The sequence below is a fragment of the Magnolia sinica genome, chromosome 14, assembly GCF_029962835.1.
Source record: "Magnolia sinica isolate HGM2019 chromosome 14, MsV1, whole genome shotgun sequence".
NCBI lineage: Eukaryota > Viridiplantae > Streptophyta > Magnoliopsida > Magnoliales > Magnoliaceae > Magnolia > Magnolia sinica.
The window spans coordinates 6,005,477-6,019,780 of record NC_080586.1 but is presented as its reverse complement, the minus strand read 5'-3'; the positions used below and the strand labels follow the sequence as shown (position 1 = coordinate 6,019,780).

General features: G+C 39.8%; 1 protein-coding gene across 7 annotated transcripts; it reads right to left on the bottom strand.

The window, feature by feature from the left end:
* Positions 1-2,311: 2,311 nt before the first annotated feature.
* Positions 2,312-14,304, bottom strand: LOC131225376 (uncharacterized). Of its 7 annotated transcripts, none has more exons than XM_058220900.1 (13): positions 14,147-14,304; positions 13,926-14,071; positions 13,784-13,832; positions 12,193-12,339; positions 10,848-10,996; positions 10,640-10,709; positions 10,390-10,480; positions 10,134-10,203; positions 6,226-6,321; positions 4,555-4,654; positions 4,374-4,460; positions 3,272-3,363; positions 2,312-2,705 (listed from the first exon to the last, which is right to left on the bottom strand). In XM_058220900.1, the coding sequence occupies exons 1-13, from the start codon at positions 14,211-14,213 to the stop codon at positions 2,556-2,558; spliced, it is 1,314 nt and encodes a 437-aa protein (XP_058076883.1). In that variant the 5' UTR covers positions 14,214-14,304; the 3' UTR covers positions 2,312-2,555. The 7 variants fall into 7 exon arrangements, with proteins under 7 accessions (XP_058076883.1, XP_058076885.1, XP_058076886.1 ...); XM_058220902.1 differs by having other exon boundaries at positions 10,640-10,706; XM_058220903.1 differs by having other exon boundaries at positions 12,193-12,294.

The window sequence follows — 14,304 nt, the reverse complement described above, 5'->3', positions numbered from 1 at the left end:
ACATGAATGGAGCAGAGCTGATCTGAAACAGTCTTGTAATACCATCCCGGCCATTCAGTCCACAATCTAAATTCTAGAAGATAAATCAGATGGACCCGAGGAAGTTTAAACAAAACTCGACCAATTGGTCAATGCTCAAAGCAGCGGCTAGGATTGTCCAGTTGACCTGATGTTTATACCGGACGACATTCATGATGGGTCCATTCAATGAGCATCGCATATCTCACATTCAACCTGTGCAGGCGCAGGATTAGCAATCCGCCGCTTTGGAATATGATTTTTAACCATGGTGATAACAAGGTAAAAGTGCCAGAGGAATAGTTATTTTGTAATATAAGAGTTTGTGGAAAATGATTTTAATAAAAAAAATCAGGGCACTACTGTCAAACAACCATTTACTCTAAAAGCTTAAGCGGTCAGAGTGTGGTGTATCAATTTATATAAAAGGACTTTATCACTCCAATGCTCCCGCACGTGCGGGGTGAGAACTCTACACGAGAGCGTACTGACAAGGGTGGAGGGACGCTCATACTATAAATACACCGGACTTGATTTCCCGATCCTTGGGCCAGACTTGATTTTCCTGATCCCTTATGAGAAAATAATGTATTAGTGAGGCATATTTGCTGCTTTCGAGATTCAAACATAGGACCTTTTACTCTAATATCATGTAGAGAATGGTTTGATAATTATAATGTGAAGAAAAGAAAAAAAAAGGATTGAGAGAAAAGAAAAAGAATGAGAAGAGTTTGGAAAAAATGTTGTGTTAGGCTTATTTGTCCTATCACACAATATTTTATTATAATAAAGCATATAGTATACCATAGGAAAAGAGAAAAGTGTACAAATGCACTTATATTAAAAGGGGCCATACACTATACACTAACATTTTCTATAACTTTCACATATTGCTCAAAAGATTTGACCTAATATATTTAGTGGACTGAAATTAAGAAAATTTCACTATTTTTATTATAAGAATATGATTCTTTATGAGCCCGAATCCTTTGATTGCCACTAACAGGAGTTTTGCGTTTGTTGTAATGTTATTGAACCCCATCATCACATATTACATTTAATGTAGCAGTGCTGGCAACATCAGGAATTTGTATATCTACACTGTTCATACGTTTTTCCATCTCATTTTAGGACACAATTCTAGAACTCCAGAAGATCCAAATCTCAAGTGCACCATACCACTAGAAACAGTGATGAATGGCCATTAAAAACTTTTTGCGGGCCACAAAAGTTTTGGATCAAGTTGTTCTTTGTATTTTCCCTTCATCCAACATTATCAAGAGTTTGGATGTAAAATAAACATTACAAAAACTTTACAATGGGCCATTTGGAATTTTTAACCGTGAGGCACTCAATCACCACTTTTCCTGTGGTGTGGTCTACCTGAGATTTGGATCTGCTTACTTTTTGAGACCACATACTAAAATGGGCTGGAGAAACGGATGGACGGCGTGGAGATACAACGTATCATCAACATGGACCCCACGGTAAGGGTAACACCTAATCGGCTCCCCACGCGCATGGATCATTACAGAAAATTGGCCAAGTCAACTCAACCCAGCAAGTTTTCGGGCAGAGCCACCGTAAAACTCAGTTCTTGGAGTGACCCGGTCTTGACTCGGAAAGACTCATTGAATTGACTCAAACCAAGTCACTCGCTCTATGAAACTGGAGAATCCCCTACCTTTGCCAGGAAAAGTGACCATTAGCAACATCCCCAAACCTTTTTTAAATGACATGTAGCATGCCCAATCATCAATCCAGACTGTCCATTCTTTTATACAATAAGGAAAAAGCCATGGTGCAAAAATCATGCCAGTCGGATGATCTTAAGCATCCGATCAATAACTTGGAAAATGGACAATTAAGATTGAGCAGAGAGACAAAATAGGTCCAATCATCATCTTCAACCATCCATTTGATGGACCCCCAATGATTCCAAAGTAACACGTTGGTTTGATGTAACCATGCAACATGTGGCTTAGAAAAAACAGACCATTAAAACAAATTGGGCTCATTCATAGGGCTAGATCATCTGATGGGTGTGATTCTTTCACCATGGCTTGCTCCCAATGATACTGTTTAATGAATGGTCCCGATTGATGATTAGGCATCCCAAGTGTAAATCAGAACCCATTAATATTCACTATCTTCCATTATAGTTTTAGTTTATGATAATTAAATATTGAGTTGAGTCGGGCCGAATCCTTGAGCCGATCAGACCCCACTGAACATTGAATTGAGTCGAGTTTTTGGGTCTTTGAACCATGGATCATCATACTCTGTTGGCATTAAAAAAAAAAAAAAAACCTTTTTATATCTGCAATAATCATCATTGATCTGCTTTCCGTTACAAGTATAGAAACTCAAAACCAAATGGTAATCCAACTCAATGCGGGACTGTAATAAAATATCAGTTGTGAATATACAGATATATAGATGATCACAACCAGATGAAACACAATGAGACATACCAGTGGTTACGCTTCCAATTTCCCGAACTCGAATATCAATGGAGATTCCAACTGTTTCACTTGCTATGGCAGATGAGAAGGTAGATTGTAGCATTTGACAGGTCCCACCAAGTTAACAGCTTCCCTGAGTGCCTCTAGAAGATACTCCGGATAATCCTCAACACATGCAATGCTATGCTGAGATTGCATTTTCCTCAGAACCCTTCCAGCAATCTGCAATAAATCATGTGGATTAGAAAACATTCTGATAACATGTATATGATTAATTTCTATGCACAAGGTGCGTTTGGTTGCACCACCAAATATCATGATTTATCAGTCTAACTTGGTGCAAGATACCATGAATTTTCATGATATTTGATCCAACCAAATACACCCATAAAAGAAGGGGTTTTTTTTTTTTCTTGCCCAATGCAATGCTGCATGGAATTTAGGAAGTCAATAGATTCAGTGCATGAGTTTTAAATACTGTCCAAAACCAAATTAACTCCATCAAATCAACATGGTATTGATGGAGATACCTCGTTTCAACACTTGAGGTCTTGGTATCGATCCCTAGCGGGGGTGGCTAACATGGAGTGTGTGTACTGACATGGGTGTGTACTAACAAGCTAACACATAAAAAAAAAAAAAAAAAAAAAAAAAAAAAAAAAAAAAAAAAATGGTATTGATGGAAAGCGAACCAGTTCCCAGCTGAGTTGCACTCAGAAACCAATATCGAATACCAGAACAAAAGAAAATAGAAAGGGAAAAGAGGCTTAAGGAGTAGAAAAAAGAACCTTCCGTGCATAGCCACCATAAGCCACCCCACCAATTAAAGCTTGCAGAGATGCGGATAATTTGGCAGCACACAGCTCAGCCCTAGAATGCTCTATCAGAGCATACAATCCAAAGAGTCAGCTCATCAACCCTGTGTTCTAAACAGCTGATGTTGAGATTCATACCATAGTTAAAAAACTTGAAAAATCGAAAACTTGACTCGAATCAATATCTAGTGGGATCAGGTAAACTCAAAGACTAGAATGGGCCCTTACTTGAATCAACTTGATATTTTGATAACTTAAGTTTAGAAGTTTTCAGCTTGTGTTGATATATTTGGAAATCGCTACAGTATATAAAATACCTGTATCCAATCACAAATGCATCTCATAGCTCACTTGGAGTGTGCCTACTACCCTTTTTATTTTGAAAAAGATAAGAAAAAAAAAAAAAAGACTAGGTGAGTGACTCGATCAGGTCACACTGAGTTGCATTCAGTTGACTGAGTTTTTGAGTCACCTCGACAAGTCTTGTCGAGTCCCGACCAGTCAAACTTGTCAGTGAGTTTCCAAGAGAGCTTGAAATCTTGTTGAGTTGACTCGGACAAGTTTCGAGTTAGCCACTGAGTTTTATAACTATGATTAATGCAACATCATGCACGGATTTCAGAACTCAAGAGGAAAAGAAATACCCTCACTAGATCAAACATTCATTGGACTTAGCCCTTGTTGTAGACATGACTAACTGTTGCTTCTAGCACAGAGTCCAAGAAATGCAATGACTACTCACGAGAGTGATTCTTATTCTCCCATACATCCAATGTGTACAAGACCTGGGTCTTTCATCTGGTGGTCTACATATATACAAAGAAAATGGATGGTTAAAAAAACCGAACATACAACCATGGTCCAACTGATGGTAGGACAGCCCTGATTTTTAGTCACAGAACACACATAGCAGGGCCCACCTGATGAATGGCCTCAATCTTTGGGATTCAGAATACTAACACCGTGAGTAGTCATTGGAGGCAATAGTCCTGAAAATGGTTTCTCAGATGGATGATGAGTCGATGATAAACTCTATGAGTGTTGAGTTACAAAGAAAGCCAGGTGAGAGAAGTACCAGGGATGGACATATTTTGGAAAAGTCCCACTTTCTTCAGATAATCAATTGTGTGGGCGTTAGTGCCTCCAGCCAGTTGAAGGAAACCTTGCATCAGAAAAGCTTAGTAAACACACCAGGGATACAAGAAGGAACCATACACCCACAACCCTTTATGAATCATTCAATATCAGAGACATACCAGGAGGCCTATCTGTTGATGCAGCCAAACGAACAGCAAAGGCAATTGCTTCTCTTGTTGCACCTCGACCAATGTCTCCACTCATGGGTCTGCCATCCAACTGTAATAGATTTCATCATTTACATAGATACATACATACATAAATACACACTCTTACATCCCATGCAGTTGACTACACCATATAGTCGATTGCATTTAGGCCCCACCATGGAGTGTGTCAGCAATCTGAACCATGCAACAGAGGCAGCCCACCATGAACACTGGATGCCCCAAAAATCAGCAGGATCCAAAACTCAGTAGACTGCACCATCTGGAAGAGAGTAAAAACATGCCTATAACCTCTAAAATTGTGTGGTAGGGCCCACCAGAGTTCTGAAATGGCGTGGTTTTTGGCATGTCCCCTCATCCTGGTAGGATGAAACACAGTTAACAGGTTGGATGGTGTATAAACATCAAAACTCCAGCCTTCTGATTTTGGTTTCACCATATCCGAACTGAAAAGAAATAAGAAGCACGCAGGCACATGAAGGCAAAACATTTATATTTGCATACACCCAAATGTATGTCGCTTTCATGAAACAATGGCCTCAATCTGGCATACCTCTCAGTGCTACTCAAACAGAGAGGGAAATGGCATCAAGACATGCCGAACTTGGTATATGATTTTGGTTGCTAAAATGTAATGCCATTGATCTGAGTTTCAACTAAAAGATAGTACAGGTGGTGGTTTAACTGCGAAACAGAAAACAAAACCACCGGAGATGAGAAATTGATTAAAAAATTTGCTTGGAAGTCTCATGTGTGCAAAGAATTTAAAGGCAACCAGCAACTCACAGAATGTGTCTGCTAAAATCTACTTAAAACACAATGTAATGGAAGGTGAATAATCAAAATTCATCAGCACCTTTAGGGCGAGTTTTGATGCACTGCCCAACAAAATGGAAGCAACCAAATTCTAACTTCCTCGGTCAGCATTTGTGTCAATAGTGCATCCTCGAAATTGCAATCCCATTACTTTCAGGTTGGAATAGAAAGAAAGATAAGTGCCTTTTGAGGGGTACTCATCGTGAATACTAGGAAGCATCAATAGCTTTTCCCACTACATTGTGATTAAAATGAATGCTTGTCATTAAATTCACTTGTACATCCAAACACCGCCTTACAGTTTTCTACCTCCTAGGGTCAGTTTGGATACAAGGAATCTTGGGTGAAAGAATTGATATGCGCAATGATTATATATTTCTTTCCTACAGACTACAGTTATGAAATCTCTTGGATTCCGAATTATAGGGTTATATTTGCTTCGCAAGCGAAACTTCCAAATTCTTTAGTCAATGGTCACCTTGTATCTTGTGCTAGAGAATTGCAAATGAGAATAAAGCTAATGATTACTTTGTGGAATCCATGATCTTCTTCGGAATCCAAACAAAGGAACTGTAGTAACTGCGGAAAAGATTCTTTTACACAGGATTCTGTCTATTCAAACTGGCCCTAAATGGGAAAAAGTCTGTTTAGTGTCACAAGGCATTAACCCACATTTATGATTATACATAAGCATTTGGGGCAGCCAGAATCATTAGGTACTTACCAACTCATAAGAACTTAATGGGTAAAAAAATCCACAAAATCATAACAGATATTATCTTGCATTTTTTATATCATAGGACAAACCTGCCATAAATTGTAGCATTGTAGATGCGGATGCATAATCGAGTACATCAAATTCATTGAGAATATGGTTGAATTTCCCACATCAGGCAAGCTAACCTGAACCCAGCAATAGACAATTAATTCCATATAGTTGGCATGAGAAATAGGAGATTCAAATGCACATGTACCCTCATATTGTAGGTGTCACATATACGAGTAATTCAGTCTATTATGTAAACTAGGGCTATGGCATGTGCAAGAAGAAAAAGAAGAAGAAGAGAAGAAGAAGTTGGATGGTGAACGGCCCATGCTCATGTTTTCTGCTTTTGTGGCCAACTCGAGCTTAAGATATGCCGCATTTTTGGGATGGCATCCTAACATGAGCCAGCTCAACAAATGTATAGTATAGATGTAACATAGGCACCAAGGTGGGCCCCACAGATCCTTTGTATCACGGTCCTCATATATCACGCTTAAGTGCAGGATACACATGAAAAGAACAGAGGGAGCAGGCTGAATAGAAAAGACAAAAATGTCCCTTGGTTGAAGGGCCAGACCCACCTAAAGACTACTTGTTAGTGCCCCTTCCCCCGGCTAATTGCGGGGGTTAAAAATTTACACCTACTTTTGTGTTATGTATGGTAGAGATACAATTAAAACAAGCCATATATCATGTCAAATTGCCCAACCTAAGAAATCTAATAAATCATTTTAAAGAAAAGATATGTAGATACCCCCTTTTGGGATAGTTCTTTACTACTAAGATCACAACCAATTCAAATTGCCCGAATAGAGTCTTCCTCAATCGTTCCGATCTCCCTAGGCACATTAAGGGAGCTTTGGTTTTAGATAGAGCAGGTGTAGGGCAGATCCGCCTTGGCAAAATCAAGAAAGGTGTGGGCTAATCCCCACTTTCATGGGCCTCAGGCAATCCCTCTCGCCAGTGTCTCCCTCCGGTCCCACCTATGGGATGCTTCTTCTCCTCCATCAGCCTCCTCCGGTTTTCCTGGCGACTGTCTTTGCTCATCTGCTGCCCCTTTTATGCAATCTGTCTCCCTGCTCCCTCTCCTTGTCTCTTTTCCAACATCATTTTGTATAGCTTTTGATAGGAATTCCACATGATAGGCGTGTCCCGGTTCTTTTTGTTGGGACCCGCCCGAAGGATTGTACATCTTTCTTTCTCTTGAATTATAAAAAAAAGAAAAGAAAAGGAGAGATCTTTATCCTTTAAAAAAAAAAAGAAAAAAAAAAGGAGAAAGATCACAACCAATTCAATCTTGTCATGAAAAGTTGAACTAGTTAGGGCTAGCAATCAGTCTGGTCACTCTTTTATGTAAACTCACCTGCCCTAAATATGATAGCCTGATCAAGGGAGCCAGAAGCCAGGTCAGCCTGCCGGAGTTTCTTTCTATTGACTTTGTTTTTGGGGAGGATTGTCTGCTTGAACAATTCCCATTCAAGCTGAGAAAACAACTAGAGCTAGCAACTCTCTAGTTCACCGGTGAGGCCTGAGGTTAAAGAATCAATGGAATGAGAATCACATTGAGTCTTGTTTCAATAGGCGTTTTTTTGCACAAGTCAAATATGATTCGCAAGCAAATGACTTTCCTTGGTGCTTGTTATTTGGGGATGTTTTGATTTTGGTCAACAAGACTAGGGAGGCCAAATGCTAAATAGAGGCTTAAAAATTAGCATAACCAAGACATAGTATTTGGAATGCAATTTTACGAGGACCACTTGAAAAGGAGAGACTTTGGTTAAAAATAATGGCTAAGAGATTCATACCTTGGCTCTATTATTAAAATTGATGGCCGTAAAGCAATCTGTTTCATTACCGTGGCTCTATTATTCAAAAGGATGAAGAGATTGATGAAGATCTTTCCAATAGAATTAGAATTGGGTGGATGAAGTGGAGATGTGCCTTTAGCCCTCTATAGTGTTGTGTGATCATGAAATATCTATGAAACTCAAGGGAATCTTTTATAAGACAGCTATTAGACCAGCTATGCTAGAGTGTCGGGTAGCTAAAAGGCAACATTGGCAGAGATCAAGTGTCACAAAGATGAGGATGTTGAGATGGATGTGTCATAAGACTAGGAAGGATAAAAATAAGAATGAGCTCACTTGAGTAGACTCAATAAGAGAAAAATGACGAAGAGCATATCGAGATGTTTTGGTTGTGTGCAACAAGTTAGGGTTTTCGAAAGGCAATGGAAGCATAAACTTTTCAAAACTTAAAATTTTAATTACATTAGTGGATCCCCATCTACATGTAACCAAATCCAAAAGCATAAATATAAACCATGCACATGCATGCCTTTGATTTATGCCACGGGAAAACGGATACTAACACCCAATGCTGATCTTCTAATTAGTAAGTCTCTCCCTGATCTATCTCATATAAGAAGTGAAGAAAAAGCTCTGGCACACCCCTACAATAGGAATAGCAACGTGCAATGAGAGCCGTCCACTAGACAAACCCCACACGTGTGGACGTGTCAATGGAAGGGAATGAGTGAGGAGAATGATCTCTCTCTCTCTCTCTCTCTCTCTCTCTCTCTCTCTACAGTGGTGATGCCCAAGGGAGGTAGGGACGTCTGAGGCTGTCTCTCACCTTCTTTGGGATAAGATCAACATATAAGGAGTTGCCACCTTCTCTGAGATAAGATCAATGTATCAGGAGTTAGGGTTTTAGGGAGATACCAAGTATGGTGCTTCACCATCCTACAGACTTTAGCACACCCTGCTTCATCTAAAATTTGTAAACCTGCCTATCCATGTACTCATATTGACATAATCCTTCCACTCCCATAAACACCATCCTTGGCTCAAATCCCAGGCAAGTCCAAGGGATGGATCAATAGCTCTTAATCATGATTTAAAATAAATCAATGGTAACAACTATTTCAACGGTTGAAATTTTTTGCTTAATCAATAGAAAACATTAGATGCTCCAGCTAGCTTAGAAAACATTGATGGATAGTCCAAACCACAAGATCAGTCCATAAATGTCTTGGGTAAACAAGTTGATCCCATGTTAGAAACGTGTGAGCCTCAACTGGACCCTAATGCATGCACCCAACATCACCCACGTGTCATCCACCAATGTAACCTCATAAGTGAGCCAAAGCACATATCATTGGGAACGTGACCAACTCACACGTCCTCAGGTTCAATGATTAAATTTGTCAATGCTAGTACATTAACAAGTCAATCTAGTCCGGCATGATGGGTCTCCCGATCTAGAGACATGAATTGATCCATCAATGCAAGTGCCTAACAAGCCTATCACCAGGAGCATATTCCCATGGCAAACTTACACTCCTATGTGGGGTAGGGCAGCGACACACTGACTACTCGCCGTGTCCAAAGGTGGAGACCTTCCATCTCGACTCATCATCAGTCCACTCACATAGGATGACCGCATCAAGAATAAATAACCATAGGTTCGTCCTACAACCTGTTAAATGGTATGGTCAAATAGGGGACTGAGATTCATGGCCCACAACTCTCCCTCGGCATGTGGCCGTTGTGTCCAATCTCAAGTTCCCAAGAACAAGAAGAGGAGTCCCTCTCTTTAACCTATATAAATATCACATTTTATCAAGTTCCACACACATTATTAATGCAAATGAACGAATCATACTAAAATGAGAATGAGGTCTATGGCATAAGCAGTAGTCCTTTTAGGGCACAACACTAGCACCACAAAGACCAGAGATGGCTCCAATAATGAGGGGAACAATGATTAGAATTAAAGGGCCCCAAAAGAGGATGAGGAAGACCTAAAAGGACTTGGATCAAGGTGGTAGGAACAAAGGAAGACTAGTTGGCTTATTGAATCATTGTGCATTATTAAAGTTGCCCTAGCCAACAGCCATAATCAACTATCTATTGACACAGGCATCAGAAGCTTGTCAAGGACTTACAGCTACTAGCTTCACATGACCTATTGATTCTGCCAATCCTTTCCAAAGCTCATTGAATGAATCAATATGCCTGCATAAAAAATGCAATGTTATAAAGTTCAAATAATTGCATCAAAACTGAAGTACTGATGGTCTGACATGCATACCAGATCCTTCATATATGTGTGCTAGCATTAAAAAAGCAAATCTCGACAAATGGGCCGACTCCTATGGTGATACTAGAACATGGAGTTAGTTAAGAGGCATCTTTGCATACCTAGCACTTGTATGTATCTCTACAGCATCCACATCATTTCTCATGAGAAGTTGAGAGGTTGAAGCAGCATCTCTAACATATGTAATAGCACCTGAAACAATTCAGAGGACATCATTACAATAGCACAATGAGACAAGATGCACAGAATAGTTCATAAACAGAACCAACATGCATCCAGTTCCATGAAGGTCATCGCCAGGCAGTTCAAATCAAAGTTCTTTTAAGCAAATCAAAAGATAAGTACACCTACTTATTTTGTCATATGGACAAACAGGAAGGCAACGGCCACAACCATAGCAACGTTCAGTTATAACTCCCTGCTGCATGAGAAATAGTTTGGTTTCAGTATAAGCAACAAAAAAAAAAAGGAAAAAAAACAGAGAACATTTTTGAAAGAGTAGAAAAAAGATGGCACAAGACTGCATGGTGAAGTTAACAAAATGGACCACACAAAACACCTGGAATTTACCACGTGCACCAGCATCAGCACCAGCACCATGGGGAGATACTTCTTCCATTGATATACTTTCCAGTGATATTGCATTAGCAGGACAGACCATTTCACATGGCCTCAAACAATCAGGCGGGCAATCCTCTGGATCAAATTCTGGTGAAAGGGCACCCAAGGCTTAGAACAGCAATCAAAATAACTACCATCAACACAACATTCCATCGAAGCAATGAGGTTATTCAAAAAAATAAAAAGAAGAAGAAGAAGAAGAAAAAAGAAGAAGAAAAAACCGTGTACAAGCTAAACCACTCAAGCAAGGGTTACAAACTTGAAACTCAATTTGGACATGATAAAGATTCAAGACAAGCAACAATCTAAATAGGAATAGCATCCTATTCTGGATATCTATATCAAAAGAGATGCTACTTGCAGATGTGCATCTGCAAATACCAAATTCAAACACTACATTTACTAGCATTGCACATAAGTACAGGATCCGAGATGTTCATCAGGTGGGCCCACAGTGAAGTGCTCTATCCCAGAAATCAGTCCGGTCCAGTCATTAGCTGGGCCACATGTGAGCAAAAGAAATGGATGATTAAAAAAGGATAATCAACAGCCAATATACATGTGAGGCCCACCTGATGAGTGTAATAGTCTGATTTTATTTATTTATGCTGGGGCACATACACCTTGAGGTGCACCTGATAAAGAAGCACATTCTCAGAATCTCACATGCACGACACTTTGGTATGTATGTGGGATTTGTGTTTAGCGTTTGCTAATCCAAGTATACAAGTACCACTCCTCATGTCAAAAGGGGGAACACTAAGACGCTTCATGCAATGAAATGGTAAAGGGCTCATTCACAGCACACATGTGTGTGTGAGATAAGGGCCACTCATTACGTGTAACCCACCGTGAGAGCCCTGGCCTAAAAATTAGATCCGCTATTTTTCTCAAACCTGAAATCAAGCTTATATACTTTTATTATTAATCAAGTTGCAATGTAAATTTATATTTAGAATGTAGAGATCTATGCACAAAGGATCTACAATAAGGAAATTCCTAATTTCACATATAAATTACAATATCAATTTGCATTATAACTACATTGTGTATGCTTCATATGTATTGGAGCAACCCACTCATGACCCTACACCCAGTGTACCATATATTAGAGGAAATAGCATACAGCATACCAGCATACCTGTTTTCATGCTAGGCACCTGAGTGATCCACGATCTAGGTAGCCTTGGGTTGGTCAACCCATCAGGTGGCCATGTTAGAATGAGAACATGGATCCTTAGCTAAAAAGAAAAAAACACCCAATTTCTATTTAAATTTACTACCGGCTTTCCTGAAGTGAAGATCTTCGTCATCGTTAATGCTGATCATCACCCATGGCCTCCGAAGCGGTGTGATCCCTCTTGCTGCATCAATGCCTTCATTCACTGCATTCACAACTGACTCGTCGGCCGCACAGTCAATGCAATCGACTGCACAATTCACAAAATGACATTTCAACAGAAATCCCAGGGGCACATTTGGATCACCATCATATTGAATTGCAAATTTGCAATCATTAATCTAATAAACGGTGTATTCCCATGCTCAATTCAATTGCATAGCAATAATTCAGCTAAATATAAAGGAAATGACCAAAATGGTGGTGGGATCATTTCAATTTGTAGCAATGACCAACCATTAGTGCCACTTCATGTGTTTCAAGTATGACTTGGAACAATCGGAATTGTAATTCAAAAGCTAGTCCCTTGTATGAATGGATTGGGGTTAAGCCTTAGTTTGGTCGTTTTAAGGGTGTCAACGGTTCTGCCAGCCAATCAGGTCTTTGGGCCTGGCCTGTCACAGGATGGGTCTAAAAGTTCAGTCCCAATTAGCAAATGGTCATGAATGTCCGTTGGTCTGGTCAAGCTGGGCCAGGCCTAGGCCATGATAATGCCTACTAGTCCCACAAATGCACGTTAGATATAATTCAAGTACATATAGAAATTACACAATGATCCGCACAGCCAATTTTAATTTTGTTGGACTCAATCCCAGGGGTTGTATTAATGGGTCGGCTCTACCCAACCCTTAAGGCCTGTCCAGATGCAACCCTTAGATCATTTGCCTTGATTTCTGACTTCATGGTTGTCATTGTCGAGGAAAATAGCTCTTACCTCTTTTGAACAAGAATGATTTTGGGGAGGTGGTGTTTCTCCACCACCCCACACACATGCCCACGTGTCGCATGTGCATCGGATCAAACCATCCATTATCTGCGGCGTCACATGACCATACCCCAACTCAAAAATCAGGCCTACACATTCTCCAGGTGGGCCACTATAGTAGAATAAATCTGAACCGTTTGTGGGTTGCCTGACACAAATTAACACATTCGCCGGGGCTGTCCACTACAGATGAGCCGGAATTGTTTTAAGGGCACAATCAAAATAGGCTCTTAGATTATTTCAACTGTACAGAAATGAATTATCGTGATTCAGGTCAATTGTGCATCCAAACTTAATATAAAAGGAAATAACCAAATCGCGATTTCCTTGATCAGCATTCACATAGAGTGTCCAAGCTCCAAATCACAACCACAATACCTTCAAGTGGGACTCGAAGGAAATGTAATCTCAGTTATGAGAGCTACTGCCTGTCAGTTCCTCTCTATTAAACTGAATGTTTGCAATTCAATTCGCTTGTGCATCCAAACACCATCTAAATTACCAAAAAAAAAAAAAAAAGGATTTTATATATATATATATATATATATATATATATATATATATAAACTGAATGTTTGCAATTCAATTCGCTTGTGCATCCAAACACCATCTAAATTACCAAAAAAAAAAAAGGATTTTACATATATATATATATATATATATATATATATATATATATATATATATATATATATATATATATATATACCTCCGGCGAGAGTGTAAATAAGAGAGAGATTTCTGACATCGACGACGTCCTGAATGAATTCAACAAACGGAGGAAGAAGTGATCTGTTAGAGTTCAAATGTAAATTTTGGGGCTTGTTTTAGGGGTTAATTACAGAACTAACCTCGAAGCTGGCACCACAGATGAGCTTGACCCAATTCCCTCTACGCAGTGATTCTTGAGGAGGAGATGAAGAGATGGATGGGATGACGGAAGTCTGGACGAGGGTTTGGATGATCCGACGGCACTGATGGCGGGTCCCATGATCTGCTGAAACAAGAAAAGGGAGTTTTCGAGGGAGAGAAGGAAATGGCAGAAGAGGTAATTTTGAAGGAAGAAATGGACCTTTTGGGAATGTTTGATGCTGCTGTTGAGAGTAAAGAGAGGCAGTGCATGAGAAGCTGAGTGCCATCGCTGCTCACTGGATAAGAAACGGCGGGATCTTTTTGAGCGCGGATTCGGTGAAACAGGGATAACAGCTTTAGTGGGTCAGGCCCTGACTG